Source organism: Octopus sinensis, linkage group LG25 (genome assembly GCF_006345805.1).
Source record: "Octopus sinensis linkage group LG25, ASM634580v1, whole genome shotgun sequence".
Lineage (NCBI taxonomy): Eukaryota > Metazoa > Mollusca > Cephalopoda > Octopoda > Octopodidae > Octopus > Octopus sinensis.
This window is the reverse complement of record NC_043021.1, coordinates 12,905,868-12,926,360: the sequence shown is the minus strand read 5'-3', so window position 1 is coordinate 12,926,360 and position 20,493 is coordinate 12,905,868. Positions and strand designations below refer to the sequence as shown.

General features: G+C 39.0%; 1 protein-coding gene across 1 annotated transcript; it reads left to right on the top strand.

The window, feature by feature from the left end:
- Nucleotides 1–2,396: 2,396 nt before the first annotated feature.
- LOC115224372 (N-acetylglucosaminyl-phosphatidylinositol de-N-acetylase) lies at nucleotides 2,397–19,599 on the top strand. The gene is made up of 7 exons (XM_029795254.2): nucleotides 2,397–2,727; nucleotides 5,094–5,193; nucleotides 8,148–8,238; nucleotides 11,815–11,882; nucleotides 14,191–14,222; nucleotides 17,841–17,971; nucleotides 19,265–19,599. Exons 1-7 carry the CDS (start codon nucleotides 2,487–2,489, stop codon nucleotides 19,385–19,387), a joined length of 786 nt encoding a protein of 261 aa, XP_029651114.1. The 5' UTR covers nucleotides 2,397–2,486; the 3' UTR covers nucleotides 19,388–19,599.
- Nucleotides 19,600–20,493: the final 894 nt, after the last annotated feature.

Sequence of the window (20,493 nt, the reverse complement as noted above, 5' to 3'; positions counted from 1 at the left end):
TTTCTGTCAGTTTTTTCCTTTCTTTTATTCTCTTTTTTTTTTCTATTTGTGTGTGTGTGTGTGTATGTGTATGTTTAACCCTTTTGATATCAATCCACCTGAAACCGCCTCTGGCTCTGTAGTACAAAAGCTCTGATTTCAAAAGCTCCGAATTAAAATCTTCCACCAAACCATAGTCACAATTTATGTTCCTAAAACTAGCTTAATGATAACAAAATTATTTTACTAAATTCTTTGTTATACTTAAAATTAATTGAAAGAAACACAGAGCATCTCAATAGAAATATAGTGACAAAAGGTTTAATCCACAGTAATCCATTTTATTTTCTGGTGAATTTTGTTTTTGACCAATGTTTTTATCTAAAGCTTTGATATGTGCCCCTTTGCCATGCTCATGTCATCATCAAGAAGGAAGTCTTAGGACAGTGAGCTGGCAGAAATGTTAGCACACCGGGGGAAATGCTTAGCGGTATTTCATCTGCCGTTATGTTCTGAGTTCAAATTCCGCTGAGGTTGACTTTGCCTTTCATCCTTTTGGGGTCAATAAATTAAGTACCAGTTGATGTAATCGGCTTAATCCCTTTGTCTGTCCTTGTTTGTCCCCTCTGTGTGTAGCCCTTTGTGGGCAGTAAAGAAATAAGAAATGTTAGCACACCAGGAGAAATGCTTAGCAGCATTTCATCTGTCATTACGTTCTGAGTTCAAATTCCACCAAGGTCACCTTTGCCTTTCATGCTTTCGGAGTCAATAAATTAAGTACCAGTTGCGTCCTGGGGATCGATCTAATCAACTGGCCCCCGCCCAAAAAATTTTGGGCCTTGTGCCTAGAGCTGAAAAGAATATTGGTGGCATGGAGAGAGGAGGCTGGTATGCATGGGTGACTGCTGATCCTCCATAAACAACCTTGCTCGGACTTGTGCCTTGGAGGGAAAATTTCTAGGTGCAATCTCATGGCCCTTCATAACCAAAGGGGGTCTTTACCTGTTTTTATGATCATCAGTTGCCAAGTTTCACAGAAGTGCTGACAAATGACTGAGACTTCTGGCGATTTGCTGTGCTTGAGAAGATACATCTATCTAAGTGAAATTGTGGTTGTGGTCAGTGTCAGTGTCACATTAAAGGTACCCATGCCAGTGACATGAAAAAAGGCACCTGTGCCACTGACATGTAAAAGGCACGTGAGTGGCTGTGTGATAAGTAGTTTGCTTACAAACCACATGGCACCTTGGGCAAGTGTCTTCTACTATAGCCTCGGGCTGACCAAAGCCTTGTGAGTGGATTTGATAGACGGAAACTGAAAGAAGCCCATCGTATATGTGTATATATATGTGTGTGTGTGTATATGTTTGTGTGTCTGTGTTTGTCCCCACCCCCAACATCGCTTGATAACCAATGCTGGTGTGTTTATGTCCCCGTAACTTAGTGGTTCGGTAAAAGAGACTGATAGAATAAGTACTAGTCGATTTGCTTGACTAAAGGTGGTGCTCCAGCATGGCCACAGTCAAATGACTGAAACCAGTAAAAGACTAAAAGAGTATACCAGTGGCATGTAAAAGACATCCAGTACACTTTGTTTTAAAGTGGTTGGCATTAGGAAAGGTATTCAACCATGGAAAGCAAGCCAAAATAGACAGCTGGAACCTAGTGCAGCTGTCTGGTTTACCAACTCCAGTTCAACCATCTAACGCATGCTAGCATGGAAAATGGATGTTGAATGATGGTGATGTTGATGATGATGACATTAGGAAACGTGAACATATCCATAACCAAAACAGAAAGGTGGCAAAACAAGAGCAGAAATAGGAAAAGCAATGTATTGAAAAATTTTTTTTTAAAGACATCATATAGAAACCTATGGATTCTAGTGAGATAACAAGATAATGCCATTAGAAGGAGAGATAAGAAAAAACAATAAAAGAAGATAATAGAAGAGAAAAGAAAGACAACAAAAGGCAGTAAAATAGATGAAGGTATAAGAAAATTTTATTTGCTATAATAGGGTTTTGGATATAAAAGTAGGTAGATGGATCAATAGACAGGTAAGTAGATGGATGGATGGATGGATGGATTGGTAGGTAGATAATAACAATTTTTCTGAAAATTATATGGAAAAAATTTGATGAGGAGTATGCCAATAATATTCTGAAATCAGAATTCTCGCAAAACAGATTCAAAATCAAAAGATAAAAAGTATTTTAAAAAGCCTCTTATATTTTCGAAGACTATAATCACACTTGCCAGCGTGTTTATAGGCTTTATGAATTATGGCTTTTTCAAAAATATAGTAAACGCTGGTTTCAATATACAGTTTCAGATAAAAATTCTGGCAAAAGAAATTTAAATATCGCAAGATAACATTTTTTTTTTAAACCGGTCATTTTAATAACTAGCGACACATTTTCATTCTTCACCGCACAGTCGGTTCAACACGATTTCAACGCATTCGGTTAATTTTTGAGAGGAAGACAAACCTCCTTCTTGTTGTCATGTTGTGGGGTGTCTTCCTGCACTTTCTCTCGGTGTTTATCCCGTTCGTGTGCATCAGTTTTCTCATTTATTTATTGTTATCGCATTTTAAAAGCGGAGCCTGGCGAAAACAAGCCGATAAATGGCAGCATTTGTTAGTTGTAACAGCTCATCCGGATGATGAATGCATGTTTTTCTCCCCTTCTATTTTTGATTTCATTCGAAGACAGAAGCATGTTTCGGTTTTATGCTTATCTGACGGTCAGTATATATCATTAATACACACACACACACATAACTACATAGCCTTTGATAGTGTTTATGTAATAAATTTACATTCATCTCGAATTCAAATTTTTTCTTAAATTTCTTCTTGTTTTCATCGCCGAACGTATTGTAGGAAATAACTGTGTTTTGCATCTTAAATTACAATTTGTACAAATTTTGCCATATTTTTATTCTAATGTTAAAAAAAAAACTAATAATAAATAAATAAAAAACAAAGAAACACGAAAACTTGAAATTTTTACTGTTGTACCTCTACTCTAATTCTTACATCAGGATTGTATTATTTTGCGATGAGCTCATCGAACTTGTTTCATTAATTCTCGAAATACATAAATAAATAAAATTAACAATTAAAAACAGTACTAATGCTTAATGATTATATTTGTTATATAACACTTAATAATTTTCAAAACGTTAAAAAGTATTGATATTTTCTTTACTTCAATTCATTTTTTACATATCATTGATGCGGCATTTCCTTCTCAGAAGATTTTTCAATCACCTTTAACCCCAAGTTACGCTTAGTCTAGCAGCCTTATGATCAAAGGTTTGACCATGCCTTTATATATATATATATATATATATATATATATATATATATATGTATGTATGTATGTATGTGTGTGTTTGTGTTGATTCACCAGACGCGATGAACTACAAGACTCCATACAAATACGGAGGCGAATTTCTGTTGAAGCGCCCGCACACGGCTGTTGCTGAAAAATATTCAAATATATTTTAATAATTAGAACTATGTTCTGTAATGGTATGTGAATATAAACTCAGCACCTGAAAGTTGTGCGGTGCAGAAACAAATGTTTGTGATCTCCTATTAAAGCCTGATATTCTCCACCTTCCTGTTATGTTATCCTTGTATTGATCTTTGGCAAAGAGGGATTCTGCATGTGTATCGAACCCTGGAGTATTTCCTACTGTAGGATAACATGTGGGAGCCAAATAACGACATATGATCCCTTAAATGCACTCTACGAGGTTTTCACCCGAATTATACTAAAACTATATGTTTAAAAAAATGCTCATAGACGCAGGAGTGGTTGTGTTGTAAGATATTTGCTTCATAACAACATGGTTCTCGGTTCAATTTTCTGCTATAGCCTATGGCCGACCAATGCTTTATGGGTGGACTTGGTAAACGGAAACTGAAAGAAGCCCGTCGTGTGTGTCTGTGTTTGTTCCCCACCTCTGATTGACAGCTGGCGTTGGAGTGTTTATGTTCCTGCAACTTAGCAGTTTGGCAAAAGTATCCGATAAAATAAGTACCAGGCTTTATAAAAATAAGTAAAAAAATTTTTAACGACCCCCACCCACCCGCATCGCCCATGACCGCAGTCAAATGACAAACATGTAAAAGATAAGAGATAAAAAAAAAATGTACCCTATCAACCCAAAAAGATTAAAATACTAAGTTGACCTCAACAGGAATTTACTCTGGAACAAAAAAAGCTGGTAGAAATTTTATCTGATACTTTTAACAACTCTGCAAATTCACCAATTTCCAACCCATGCTAGCATGGGAAGCAGACGTTAAACGATGATGATGACTATTAAACGCTTTAGCATTCAGATTATTCTGTCAAATGCAATGCTTATTTATTCATATTGTTTTGAATTCACCATGCATCATCTTATAACTACCGGATTTCGATGATGAGATTGTTTATTTTTAGAATGACATTGTAGGGTAGGTGTAAGACACCAGATCTAGTCAGTTTGAACATAAAACAGATAGACTATTTTTGCCAGGCATGTTCAGTTTAAGTGTTAAAGGGTTAAATATGGACGGTCATATCAGGAATCATACACCTTTGATCAAAAGTCTGCTTATTTGGCCTGAACTCATCTTCAGCTTAATAACTTGTTAATTCCTTCTTTTGAACAATAACCCTTTTGATATCATATTTCTGTAGAAATTTACTGCTTTTGTTTCACTAATTGGGTATGCAGGTATTTTGAGGATACCTTGCAGTGATGACATTGCCCTACACAGTTACAGGTTGGCCTTTGGCAAGAAAGAGCAGCTGTTTAGCCTCTCTGCCAAGAATACAGTAATGTTGTGGAACTGCAGCTTGATGGATTGTGAAGATGTAGCGGAAGAGCTCAAATGATTCAACAGTGTTTCTTACATTGATACTGAGCAGAGGAATCCCAGAAGATCAATGGTCAGGATCACCAAACTCCAGCAAGAGAGTACCTGCAATGCATCCATAAGGGTGGCATTCATGGTTGTGTAGTCATCTAAACCACCCCCAAAGTTGCTGGCCTTGTGCCAAAATTTGAAACCATTGTTTAATTCTTATTTTTAATCTTATCCCCACCAGGTACTTACATGCAGTTGGCAGATACAAGAAAAAAGGAACTTTATGACAGCTGCAGAATTCTAGGAATACAAGAAAATAATGTACAGTTAGTTGGTGACAGGTAAGTATTCTCCTACAATTGTTTCTAATTCTGGTTTAAGCACCCCCAGATAACCCTTTATAACTCTTTTGTATTGGGGAATTTTCAGAAAATTTTTATGAATTTGTCTTCAACACACAGGAATTCATATTTGCAAAAAAAATTTCCTGTGTGTGATTTAAGGACAATTTAGCTATTGTTTTTAGCACATCTCACGATCATCTGATACCCTCCTTGGTTCTTTGACACATGACCATACCAGTGCAGTCATCTCTCTTGCACACCACATCTGATGCTTCTTAGGTCCAGCTTTTCTCTCAAGGCACTTACACTCTGTTGAGTATGCACACTGACATTACACATCCATCGGAGCATACTGGCTTCATTCCTTGCAAGCTTACGCATGTCCTCAGCAGTCACAGCCCATGTTTCACTGCCATGTAGCATGGCTGTTCGTACACATGCATCATACAGTCTACCTTTTACTCTGTGCAAGAGGCCCTTTGTCACCAGCAGAAGTAGGAGCTCTCTGAACTTTGGCCAGGCTATTCCTATTCTAGCAGCTACACTTTCAGAGCACCCACCCTCACTACTGACTCGGTCACCTAGGTAACAGAAGCTATCAACTACTTCTAGTTTTTCTCCCTGGAATGTGGCAGAAGTTGTTCTCTGCACATTTTCAGTGTTTATTGCTCCTGAGCATCTGCCACATACAAAAACTATCTTCCCAGTTAGCCTTCCTTTGATATTGCTGCACCTCTTATGTGTCCATAGCTTACACTAGGTACACCTTATAAAGTTTCTACCTACTCCTTTTCTACAGATCAAGCAGGGCTGTCTACCTGAAGGGATTTGTGGTTTGTCTGCCTTCCTACTTATCAGGGCTTTGGTTTTAGCTAGGTTGACTCATGTTGAACAATCAATCTCCACACATTTTTTTTCTCGCTCCATTTTTTTCCTCTTAATCCTTTCTGTTAAAGAGCATAGGCTCAAAACATAAAAGACTTTTCCATTTTGCCTGAGCATTAAACTAATACACCTGCTTGTTGTTCCTACACCTGTCTTTGTCTCTTGGTTTCTGCAAATTTGGAATATATATATATATATATATATATATATATACAATTGCAGCGTGGAAGGTGTTTATAAGCCATTTAAGAAACACACAAAACCGTTAGATTCGCTTTAGTGGACAGGTCGCGGTCTCAAAGCGATGAAAATATTTTGACAAATTAAATTTAAATGTTGAAGTGAATCTAACAGTTTTGTGTGTTTCTTAAATGGCTTATAAATACCTTCCACGCTGCAGTTGTTTTGATTCCAGCACACGATCTCTCGCTATGCAAGTACATCTCCATAATATATGTAGGCATAGAGTAGTTTTGAACTTGAATCAGCAAATTTCCCATAACATTTCAACAGCATTTTTCTCACAGGAAAACAATAGTTGATGGGAGTTACATTCAACACATGGCTTTGCCAAGTCAGTTTATGTATTTTCCATTTAACTTCTAACCTCTTCTATGCCATCAAAAGTTGCAATTAGATAAGGAGCAACCTACATCAAGCTGCCCATTATTCTTGGCTATATACCTCTTTTCCTAGCTAGTCTGCATAATTATAAATATTAAAATTCCGTAAGAAAAAGTTAGTGAGAAGCAACCAGCTGACAAACAGCTAGAGGCAAACAACCAGAGGGAAAAAGAAAACAACCAGCCACTATGATACAATTTCCCTCTACTCTCTCTCATCTTTCTCTTCTAACAAACATCACTCTATAGGCACAGGAGTGGCTGTGTGGTAAGTAGCTTGCTAACCAACCACATGGTTCCGAGTTCAGTCCCACTGCGTGGCATCTTGGGCAAGTGTCTTCTGCTATAGCCTCGGGCCGACTAAAGCCTTGTGAGTGGATTTGGTAGACGGAAACTGAATGAAGCCTGTCGTATATATGTATATATATATATGTATGTATGTGTGTGTGTATATGTTTGTCCCTCTAGCATTGCTTGACAACCGATGCTGGTGTGTTTACGTCCCCGTCACTTAGCGGTTCAGCAAAAGAGACCAATAGAATAAGTACTGGGCTTACAAAGAATAAGTCCCAGGGTCGATTTGCTCGACTAAAGGTGGTGCTCCAGCATGGCCGCAGTCAAATGACTGAAACAAGTAAAAGAGTAAAGAGTACAGAGAGAGTATCACTCTATCACTATCTTTTTACTACTACTACACTGACAAGAACATTATACACCTTTATACAAGGAAAAATTAACTTTCGATTATATTATGCATGCCAGCCCATTGTGGTATTGCTTTACATACAGTGATGGCAAATAAAATTTGGTGTCAACATCATCTTCGACCACTGTTCTTTCACATCTTCAACATCAACACCCATTGCATTTTGGTAACAACTCAAAATAAATTACTGCATCTACCATTACAATTGGTAACATATGATGGGCAATTTCACTCACAAGTTACTCATCAATTTAAGACTATAATTAGAAGACATGTTACACAGTGCAGTAGGATTGAATATGAAATCACATCCAAGCGTGATCGTTGCCAGAGCGGCTAAATGGTGTTCATGCCGGTGGCACGTAAAAAGCACCATTTGAGCGTGATCGTTACCATCGTCGCCTTACTGGCACTTGTGCAGATGACACGTAAAAAAAATAAAAAAGCATGTTATTTTCGTGGCTGTTACCAGTACTGCCTGACTGGCCTTCGTGCTGGTGGCACGTAAAAGCACCCACTACACTCTCGGAGTGGTTGGCATTAGGAAAGGCATCAAGCTGTAGAAACCCTGCCAGATCAAGATTGGAGCCTGGTGCAGCCGTCTGGTTCGCCAGTCCTCAGTCAAATCGTCTAACCCATGCTAGCATGGAAAGCCGTGGTTGTTTGTTTTTATTTATTTTATTTTTTTACTTTTGTTTTGTTTTTATGTTTTTGGCAATTCTAATGAATATTTCCAGTTGTTTTCCAGATGATCCTTCTCGGATCTGGAATGAAGAGCTTGTTGCACGGATCATTCTCAAACATTTGCTCATAATAAAACCTGATGTGGTAAGTTTACACATTTATGCAAATTCATCATCATCATCACCGTCATCATTGTTTGAATGTCCACCTTTCTACGCTTGCACAGATTGGACAGGATTTGTTGAAGTGGATATTTTTCTACGGCTGGATGCTCTTTCTGTTGCCAAACCTTGCCTGTTTCTGAGTAAGGTAATATTTCCCCCCATGGTCAGACATGACATCTTTCCATGAGAGTTTGGAAATGTAGAGCACCTCATGCATGATGGTGACCCTCACAGCTGTCACACGATGTCCAGGGAAGGAGATTGTAACACACACACACATACACAAATGTGTGTGCGTGTGTATGTGGAGGCAAGTGGCTTAGTGGTTAGGGTGTTGCACTCATGATCATAAGATTATGGTTTTGATCCCTGGACCAAGGGATTCATTGTGTTCTTAAACAATACACTTTCATTTCATGTTGCTCCAGTACACTCAGCTGGCAAAAGTGAGTAATCCTGCGAGGGCCTGGAGTCCTGTCCAGGTGGGAGATATGCTACAGAATTCAGGAACCGGCCTTATGAGCCAATGGCTCAGGAAGGTCCTTTGACCCTTTTTTTATACACCCACAATGGACTTTTTTCAGTTTCCATCTACCAAAACCCCTCAGAATGGTTTGGTTAGCTTGAGACAAGTGCAAAACATTTGCCCAAGGTACTATGCAGTGGGATTGAACCCAAAGCCATGTGGTGGGGAGGTTAGGAAGCAAACTTCCCTCACAACCATGCCTAAATTCATTTTTTTTATGTTCCAACAAACCTTTTTTCTCAAAAGTAGGACTTACCATTCTGTCAGTATTTCTTTTTTTAACCTATAGTCAGAAGAGCAGAGGCAACAACCACAGATCTTTTCCGCTCTTCTCAGACAAATGGGATGTGGGGAGGAAGTTATCCTTCAGTTGGGGACCTTGACCAAATGCTTCTAATGGCATGAATCTCAATAAAGGTATCTAAGGTCCGGGTAGCACTTCTGCTTTGCATCAATGAACTCGCTTCTACACCCTCTACCTACGTACAGGTATTGCTGTAAGCTCAATTCCCAAAAGTGTGGTTTTGGGCCACTTCATGGTGCAATATTGGTGTCAGTTCTGGTACCACATAAAAAGTATTGGTGATGGTGCCATGTAAAAAACACCCAGTACACTATGTAATGTGGTTGGCGTTAGGAAGGGCATCCATCTATAGAAACCAAGCCAAAACAGATTATGGAGCCTGGTACAGCCTCCTGCCTTGCCAGTTCCTGTCAAGCTGTCTAGTCCAACACGTGCCAGCATGGAAAACAGACATTAAATGTTGTTGTTGATGATGATGATGATACATATATTTTTGTTTTGGCTTTGTTTCAGTCATTAAATTGTGGCCATGCTGGGACACCGTTTTGAAGAACTTCATTTGACAACCGATGTTGGTGTGTTTACCTCCCCATGACTTAGCAGTTCCACAAAAGAGACCACTAGAATAAGTACTAGGCTTACAAAGAATAAGTCCTGGGCAGGGGTTGATTCCTTTGACTAAAGGCAGAGCTCCAGCTTGGCTACAATCAAACAATTGAAACAAATAAAAAAGGGAATGCGTATATTTGTGAACTTGTATGCAAGTTTTAGAAATTTATATACCATACTTTCCAGCATACAAGTTGAATTTTAAGTGAAAAATGTTAGGTCTGCTTTTACACCAAGACAACTCTGGACAACCAAAACTCCCAAAATACTGTGTGAAATGCAGCAAGATTTGAAAGATAATGACAATATTTGAATATTTATACTACATATTACATCAACTTGTTTGCTTGAGGCAAGTGAAAATCAATCGAAATCGATCAGCATCAATGGAAATTGTAGCTGTGATACCAGTGCTGGTGGCACGTAAGGGAACCATCCGAACGTGGCCGTTGCCAGCGCCGCCCCGACTGGCCTCCATGCCGGTGGCACGTAAAAAGCACCATCCGTTTGTGGCCGTTTGCCAGCCTCATCTGGCACGTAAAAAGCACCCACTACACTCATGGAGTGGTTGGCTTTAGGAAGGGCATCCAGCCGTAGAAACATTGCCAGATCAGACTGGGCCTGGTGCAGCCTTCTGGCTTCCCAGACCCCAGTTGAACCGTCCAACCCATGCCAGCATGGAAAGCGGATGCTAAACGATGATGATGATGATAATGATATTCGGTTGTCTCACATGAAATCTCACATTTGAAAAGGAAACATTAAAATTGTTTTTTAAGTTTTAGAATATTTACTCATTTAATCAAAACATGATTCTTGTTCATTTATGACCTTCATCCAGTGTTCTTCTAAGGCATATATTCCACCTTCAAAGAATTTGTCATTGTTTACTTTGATAAACTGTTCGAATTGCTTCAGTTACCTCTTCTTTATTTAAGAATGTTTTATTGCGTATAGCAAGCTCAAAGTGTTTAAATATGTGATAATCAGTAGGAGAGATATGAGGAGAATAAGGAGGATGTGCCAAAATTTCATAATTCAGGCTTTGCAACTTGTGGACTGTAGCTTGAGAAGTGTGAGGCTGAGCATTATCATGAAGCAAATTTGGGCCACCTCTATTCACTAATCTGGGTTGCTTCATTTAAAATTTTTTATGCATACAATCAATTTCCTGACAATAGGATGTTGCTGTTTCAGTTTTTCCTTGTTGCAAAAATGAATAATGAATAATCCCTTTGTTGACCAGCATACAGTAGCCATCAACTTTTTAGGGTGCAACGGTGGTTTTGAGGTAGTGTTTTGGTAATTCTCCTGCATCTAACCACTGTCCCGTCCTCCTGCTGTTATCAAAGAGTATCCATTTCTCATCACACGTAATGAGTCAATACAAAAATGGTTCGTTTTCCAACCGAGAAATCAGCATAGCACACACTATAAAGCGTCTGTTTCTTTGAATCTTATTAAGTTAATGGGGACCAAACCTATCCAGCTTTTTGACTTTTCCAATTTTCTTCAAGTATCAAGAAGCAGTTGCAGGAGATATCTGGAGCTCTGATCTGATTTTTCGGACCAGTGCTCTCAGATTTCGTTTAACCAAAGCATTCAATTCATCATGCCAAATAACTGATTTTGGTTTCCCTCTTGGTTCAATTTTAAGGCTTTCATTTCCTGAACAAAATCTTTGGGACTATTTCTAAACAGTTCTAATGTCAACAGAATCGTTACCACAAGCCCACTTGATATTTCCTAGAGCTTTGGTGGCAGAGTGACCAAACTTGTATTCGTACAAGAACATCACTCGGTATTGTTCAGTTGTCAACATTGTCATAAGGGCTATGGGTAGCAATTTTGAATAATAGTATTTTCTAGAAAGAAAATTAGTTAAGAGAAAACACAAGCATACACATAGAAACTCATTAAAAATCCATTTATAGATGACTCATAAGAAACCCATTTAAAATGCATTTCATGTGAAACAACCTAATATATGTGTGTGTGTGTGTGTATATATATATATATATATATATATATATATGTGCATAGTTATCTTTCTGTCTGTTATATCTATATCTTTCTATTTACCTGCACAGTTATCTATCTATCTCTCTATTTCTCAGGTCTTGACCTTTGATCAGTATGGCATCAGTGGACACAACAACCACTGTTCAATATACTATGGCTGTAGGTGAGTATCAATGTATAAGTGTGTGTATGTATACATGTTTGCATGTATGTGACACAGAAGCATGTCCTGGGTGTGACATTAAACTGCATCCCGCGGTAAGGCCCCAGTTCACGTGTTCTGGAGTTGTAGAGAGTGTAGATTCACCCTTTAATTACCATTACTCGCATAAATATGTTTACAGAGAGAAAAATATTGAAAACCATCAATACATATGAGAGTGACTAAGAAACGAGGAAGGTGGTGGTGAGAGGTGCTGGAAACAGCCAAAATCTCCCTTAAATCACACCTTTTTGCCTGAAAATATTTACAATTTTTTTTTCCTTTTTTTTTTTTATTGAAAAGGCTTCTCCCATGGTTTTTAAATATATAATGCCAAAAGTTTAGCCAAAATCGGTCTGGAGGGGTAGGGAGAGAAAAAAATCATAAATTTTCCAAAACATTTTTTTATGAAAAGATGCCTCCCCACGTATCATTTCAAAGGCTGCAGTAAAAGAAAAATTGGAAAAATCCCGTCAAAATGGAGAAAGTACCAGTAGCAGTTTGGCATAAGAGATCAGTTGAATAAGTACCAGGCTAAAAGTAAAAAGGTACTGGTGTTAAGTGGTTCAACTAAAATTCTTCACGACAATGCTCCAGCATGGCCGCAGTCTAATGACTGAAACAAGTAAAAGATAAAAGATATTCTCCTTCTCAATACCACAATAATATAAATATTTCTAAACCTGGTACTTTAAGATACAAACATTTCATTTACTCTAATTAATCTATAATTTACTACCTTAATTTTATACTTTTTATGTTGCTATCAAAAGCTACAATACCAACATGGTATAATAGTGTACTTACGAATAAATGTACATAATTTCCATTTGCTTTCCATACTGGTGTGGACCGACTAGGTCATTATAGTGTAAGTTATTTCTTATTGGAAGTTGCTGTTCCCATAGAATGATTCATGGTGTGTGTCATTTGGTCTGGTCTCTACAGCTGGATTCCCTTCCTATTGCCATCCACTTTACACATTTAGTACTGAGTGCATTTGCTTCTTGGCACCAATGACTAGTTATGATAACATGTGTTCCAGTTGATTTGATCAATGGAACAGTCTGCTCATGAAATTAACATGCAAGTGGCTGAGCACTCTGCAGACACGCAAACCCTTAATGGAGTTCTCAAGGAGATTCAATATACATTATTTACGTTTGACGGATATTTGTCATCTTGTTTGTTGTTAACACAACATTATGGCTGATGTACCCTCCAGCCTTCATCAGGTGTCTTGGGGATACGGCGTTGTGGTTAAGAGCGCGGGCTACTAACCCCAAGATTCCGAGTTCGATTCCAGGCGGTGACCTGAATAATAATAATAATAACATTGAAAAATATCTTCGGAATGAGAACCCAGGTTCAACTATCGTGGTTCACCTATTGTACCTAGGTTCGAATTTCGTGGTTCACCTATCGCAGTTTATTATTTAAGCTTATGTTGATTCTTCCGTGGTGTTGTTTTGCACTTATAATAACGTTAGCAACAAACAAGATGAGGACAAATATCTGTCAAATGTAAATAATGTACATAATTCCTCATCTCTTAAATATAGAACTGAGATTCAATATGTCAAAGAATGTGACATGGCTGGCCCCTATGAATTACAGGTACAACTGATTTTTGCCAGCTGGGTGGAATGGAGCAACATGAAATAAAGTGTCTTGCTCAAGGATGTAACACCCCGCTGGGAACTGAACACGTGACAACACGATCATAAGCCAAATAGTGTAAACCACGCACCTTCACTGGCACCAGCACTAGGGAGGTTGACTATTCCTCAGTGAGACAAAACTACAGGAACCTCATTACTTTGTGCTTCCTCTACTCAACAGTCAATCAAATGAAATGCTGGTCTAGTACTTAATTTGATATAACTAACTTGCTCCCTGTGGAAGAATTCATGGTGTGGGCAGTTTAGCTTAATTGGTTCAGAACACCACAACGCGTAATCACGGAGGTGTGAGTTCAAATCTCATAGCCGGCTGCCAACACATTTTTCTGCAAAATAGGGGTAGCTTATCCTGTTCAGGCTATATTATTAGCATTATCCTGCGTTTGAGAATTTAAAATCACTTCTTTAACTTTCTAAGACATCTCAACGCTTCTAAAGCAAACTTCATTTGTTTGTTTATGTTCATCGTAATTTGAATTTGAAATTATTATTGTTATTATAAGTGTTGTATGCTGCTGCTATTACTACTACTACTACTGATGATGGTGATGAAGAATAACGATTTCATTATCTGTGCTATTTTTCAGGAAACTGCTTCAAGATGGAAGAGCTCCGTCAGGTATGTTACTGTTTCTTTGACCATTGCTAAACATCACATCCTTGTAAATGACGGTGTTAACATTACCCTACTCGCATCATTATCCCATCGACTCTTTAACATGTCAGCAACACAATACTGTCGTAACCCATTGGCATTTAAACCGACCATATCTGGCCAAAATATTTTTCCTCTTTTATGTTCAAATTGGCCAGATTCAACATCTCGCCCCTACTCTTATGTCATAGGAAAAATAGACAGTGACATTATCGAAATCTTAAACCACAACACAATAGATGATTAATTCAAGACAGTGTGAATAAATAAGCATCACATATGACAGAGTAATCTGATTGTTTAACCCTTTTGATACCAACCCGGCCAAAACCGCCACTGGCTCTGTAGTACAAATGTCTTGTTTTCATAAGTATCAAATTAAAATTTTCTACCAAATCTTAGTTACAATTTATGTTCCTAACACTAGCTTAATGATAACTAAGTTATTTTACTAAATTCTTTGTTATATTTAAAATCAATTGAAAGAAACACAGAGCATCTCAACAGAAATATGGTAACAAAAGGGTTAACATCACCATGATATTTTTAACCATTTCAATAACAGCTCAGCTGAAACCGGCTCTGGCTCTGAGTGCAAATGTCTTGTTTTCATAAATCTTGAATTAAAATCTTCCACCAAACCTTAGTAACAATTTATGTTGCTAATACCAGCTTAATGATAACTAAGTTATTTTACTAAATTCTTTGTTATATTTAAAATTAATTCAAAGAAACACAGAGCATCTCAAAATAAATACAGGAATGAAAGGGTTGCAGTAGACAAGATATATGGCTATCCTAGTTGAAAAGAGAAAAGACATTGAAGAAGGGTCAGGCCATACCCTCGAGTTACAGGAAGGCAAATGTAAGAGGATTGGTCCAGGGGATTATATACACCTACATAGTTCATCATCATCATCTTTTAATATCTGTCTCCCGTTTTGGCATGGATTGGACAGTTTGACAGGATTTAGTGAGTCAGAAGACTGCACTATGTGCCAATACCTGCCTTGATATGGTTTCTACAGCTGGATGTCATTTACAACATCAACTAATTTGCAGAGTGTACTGGATGCCTTCTTTTTCTGTGGCACCAGCATTAGTGAGGTCACCATGTAGCTTGTAAGGCTAAGGTCCTCGTTAGATCTGTAGGGCGACAGTAGAGAGGGAGGCCGTTTTATCCTTTGTAATGAATGGTTAGAGTATGACGGACGGGCCCAGAATAGGAGTTTTGCTGTAGAAATGATACGTGGTTTAAAGCGGGGAGCTGGCAGAAATGTTAGCATGCTGGGCAAAATGTTTAGCGGTATTTCATCTGCCGTTACATTCTGAGTTCAAATTCCACCGAGGTCAACTTTGCCTGTCATCCTTTCAGGGTCAATAAATTAAGTACCAGTTATGCACTGAGGTCGATGTAATTGACTTAATCCCTTTGTCCTTGTTTGTCCCCTTTATGTTTAACCCCTTGTGGGCAATAAAGAAATAAGAAATGATACGTGTTTGCTCTTATTATACAAGAATATATTTTACTAAATTCTTTGTTACTTTCAAAATTTATTGAATCAGACATATAAGAAATGCTCTGAGCAATCACATGAACAGAACCTAACAATGCATGTTTAGAATTAGAAAATCAACCAGCCCCCCCCCCCCTCACTGAAAATACCCCAATTAAAAAAAAACACAAAAACAATATTACACTTATATAACCACTCTGCAACCACAAAAATAACACTAAAAATAATCTTAAAAAGGCGTGGCTGTGTGGTAAGAAGCTGGCTTCTTAACTTCATGGTTCTGGGTTCAGTTCCATTGCGTGGCATGTGGGCAGGTGTCATCTATAGCCTCGAGCCGACAAGACCCTTGTAAGTGGATTTGGTAGAGGGAAATTGAAAGAAGCCCATTGTGTGTGTGTCTTTGTCTCCCCTCCCCATCACCACTTGACAACCACTGTAACTTAGCAGTTCAGCAAAAGAAACTGATAGAATAACTACTAGGCTTAAAGAATAGGTCCTGAGGTTGATTTGTTTAACTAAAAAACCTCTTAACTAAAATGGGTTTAATATACTCTTTCCTAAACAACTTAATTGGATCTGTACTGGCACGTGTAAAAACATTCGAGTGAGGTTGTTGCTAGTACCACCTGACTGGCCCCTGTGCCGGTAGCACGTAAAAGCACCCACTACACTCTCAGAGTGGTTGGCGTTAGGAAGGGCATCCAGCTGTAGAAACTCTGCCAGATCAAGATTGGAGCCTGGTGCAGCCATATGGTTTGCCAGCCCTCAGTCAAATTGTTCAACCCATGCTAGCATGGAAAGCAGACATTAAATGATGATGATGATGAAAGGCTGAGGAAGCCCAATCAAACCAAGTTTATTAGGACCATTTCAAATTGAAAATAATCCTTAATCCTTTTCATTCCAACAACATGAAAAAGCAACTGCTAATAATGCACAAATACATGCTACAATAATGGCAATGATGTCCATCATAGTTTAACATCCACCTTCCATGTTGGCATGGGTCAGACGGTTTGACAGGATCTGGCCAGGTGGAAGCCTGCACCAGACTTCTGTGTCTGTTTTGCACTGGAGCAATATGTACTGTTAGTAGTCCAGAAAGGGAGCAGGTAATTCAGTCGATGAAACAACTGAATCCTCATTTCCCATCACTACAAGCTATTTCCTACTTTTCTTAAGAGCCATCCAAACCATACCAGCATGGAAAGCAGATGTAAAATGATGATGATTATTGAGGAAATGTTGCTTTTAACCCCATGTCAGCTCTGGTTGAGCTCATCTATGACCAAAGGTATTCTTACAATATCTATTCCTGGATGCCCTTCCTAACACCAACCACCCTGCAGAGTAGACTGAGTGCTTTTTGCATGCCACCAGCACAGGTGAGGTCAGTTTTGGCATGGTTTTTACAGCTGGATGCCCTTCAAAATGCCAACCACTTCAATGTGAACTGAATGCTTTTTGCATGGCCCCAACACTGGCGAGGTCAGTTTTGGCATGGTTTTTACAGCTGGATGCCCTTCAAAATACCAACCACTTCACAGTGTGGACTGGGTGCTTTTTGCCTGGCACCAACACTGGTGAGGTCAGTTTTGGCATGGTTTTTACAGTTGGATGCCCTTCAAAATGCCAACCACTTCATTGTGGACTGAATGCTTTTTGTATGGCCCCAACACTGGTGAGGTCAGTTTTGGCATGGTTTTTACAGCTGGATGCCTTTCAAAATGCCAACCATTTCACAGTGTGGACTGGGTGCTTTTTGCATTGCACCAACACTTGCAGGGTCACCAAGTAACTTGCAAGGCAAAGATCCTTTGAGAGGAGAGGTGGCATTGGAAGTGGTGATCTTGTGACAGATGATGAAAGGTTCAAATGTGATGGGGAGACAGAGAGACAAAAACAGGTGTCTTACTGTTACCCAGCCTGAGACAGAGAGAGAGTGATCAAAAGCGAGGTCAGAAACAGGAGTACCACTGTAAGGGAGATGTTGTAAATGGTTAGTGCCTATTATCCTGTGAACTCACTGTAAACTATTGTTTTAAATCTTTCCTTTCTTTTACAGGTATTAATTTTTACAGCCTAGAAACTACAAATATTCTACGAAAGTATGTGTCATTCCTGGACATTCCTCTCTCTACAGTGTTGACATCAAAATGCTATATATCTACCATTAGTGCTGCCATCAGAGCTGTTGTAAGCTGAATTTTACTATTTAATCTCCATTGTTATTGTTTCCGTTTTGCTTTGTTTTGTAGTTGTTATGTAATCCTAGAGGCGCGTGGCTTAGTGGTCAGCATGATGATCGTAAGATTGTGGTTTCGATTCCTGGACCGAGCAACACATTGTGTTCTTGAGAAGAACACTTCATTTCACGCTGCTCCAGTCCACTTAGCTGGCAAAAATGAGTAACGCTGCGATGGACTGGCATCCCATCCAGCTGGGGAACACATACGCCATTGAAACTGGCAAACCGGGCCCATGAGCCTGGCTAGGCTTCAAAAGGGCGCATTTATTTGTGGAAGCACAATGGCCCAGTGGTTAGGGCAGCGGACTTGCGGTTGGAGGATCGCGGTTTCGATTCCCAAACCGGGCGTTGTGTGTATTTATTGAAAACACCTAAAGCTCCACGAGGCTCCAGCAGGGGGGGGGGGGATGACCCCTGTTGTACTCTTTCACCCCAACTTTCTCTCTTTCTTCCTGTTTCTTGAGTAACGCTTGAAAAGGGGCGCATAAATAAATAAAAAGGTAATCCTAGGGCAGTGAGCTGGCAGAATCATTAGCTTGCTGGACAAAATGCTTAATGGCATTTCTTCCAGCTATACTTCAAATTCTTCCATAGTTGACTTTTGTCCTTTTGGGGTCAGTAAAATAAGTACAAGTCAAGCACTGGGAATCATGCAATGGGCTAGCCCCTTGCCCTCAATTTTCAGATTTTGTACCTATAGTAGAAAGAATCACAGGGATGTGAGTTCGTGTCTCATGGCTGGCTGGGTGGATGGTAACGATTTTTTCTGCAGTATATGGATAGTTTATCCACTTCGTGCTTTTGTATTAGTATTATCATGCATTTGAGAATAAATTATTTCTGTATCTATCATCATTATCATCATCGTTTAACGTCCGCTTTCCATGCTAGCATGGGTTGGACGATTTGACTGAGGTGTGGCAAACCAGATGGCTGCACCAGGCTCCAATCTTGATCTGGCAGAGTTTCTACAGCTGGATGCCCTTCCTAATGCCAACCACTCCGAGAGTGTAGTGGGTGCTTTTACGTACAACCGGCATGAGGGCCAGTCAGGCGGTACTAGTAACGACCACGCTCAAATGGTGTTTTTTACATGCCACCTGCACAGGAGCCAGTCCAGCAGCACTGGCAATGATCTCACTCGATGATGATGATGATTATGCATAACTATATTTCATTCAACACTGTTTAGTGTGCGTCTAATTAATATTTTTGTTCTGTATTTCATCTTGTCTTTGCAGCGTGCCATGTGTGCACACTCGACACAAATCACCTGGTATCGCATTGCCTATCTCATGTTCTCACGATATATGCTCATCAATACTCTGGTAGATGTCTTACCTGGTATCAACATGCCCAGATGATTGAACCCCAACAAGCAGCAGCAGCAACGGCACCACCACCATTCCAACTACAGAGGCTGTCACCTACACCTATCAGGCATTTCTTCAACAAATGTTTCAAATGGATAATCTTTAAGCCATGTTTTGATCTCTCTGTCTGTCTCTCTCTCTCTCTCTCTCTCTCTCTCTCTCTCTCTATCATAAAAGGACCAGATCACACACATCAACATTCTTTAAACCACAATCACCCTTACGTATTTAGGCTCAAAAAACATCTGTACACATACAACACACAAAATACCTGTTTCCAAATTTTAACACTTAGGCATTTAGACCAGCCATATCTAGTCCTATATTTAAGAGATGAGGAATTATGTACATTATTTACATTCGATGGATATTTGTCCTCATCTTGCTTGTTGTTAACACAACGTTTCGGCTGATATACCCTCTAGCCTTCTTCAGGTGTCTTGGGGAAATTTCGAACCTGGGTTCTCATTCCTAAGGTATTTTTCGATGTTGTTGTTATTATTATTATTATTATTGTTATTGTTCAGGTCACTGCTTGGAGTCAAACTTGGAATCTTGGGGTTAGTACCCATGCTCTTAACCACTATGCGATATGCCCACGGGCGTATGGCATAGTGGTTAAGAGCATGAGCTACTAACCCCAAGATTCCGAGTTCGATTCCAAGCAGTGACCTGAACAATAACAATAATAAAAGTAATAATAATAATAACATCAAAAATACCTTAGGAATGAGATCCCAGGTTCGAAATTTCCCCAAGACACCTGAAGAAGGCTGGAGGGTATATCAGCCGAGACGTTGTGTTAACAACAAACAAGATGAGGACAAATATCCGTCAGATGTAAATAATGTACAGCCATATTCAGCCAAAATATTCTACCAGTTTTATATCCAAACTGGTCAGATCCAGCCTATCCCACCTACCCTACAATGTCATTGTAAAAAATAAAAATTACATCATCGAAATCTCAATGCTACGAAATAATATGTAATTAATTCAAAACAATGTTAATAAGTAAGTTTTGCATTTCAGAGAATAATCTAAATTCTGAGGGGTTAAGCATAAAACAGGTAAAATATTTGGACTGAATGTGGCTG

Coding starts and splice junctions, on each gene's coding strand:
- LOC115224372 (XM_029795254.2), top strand. CDS start 2,487: ATGTTGTGGGGTGTCTTCCTGCACTTTCTCTCGGTGTTTATCCCGTTC. Junction 14,223..17,840: donor AGATGGAAGAGCTCCGTCAG/GTATGTTACTGT, acceptor TTTCTTTTACAG/GTATTAATTTTTACAGCCTA. Junction 17,972..19,264: donor GTGCTGCCATCAGAGCTGTT/GTAAGCTGAATT, acceptor TTGTCTTTGCAG/CGTGCCATGTGTGCACACTC.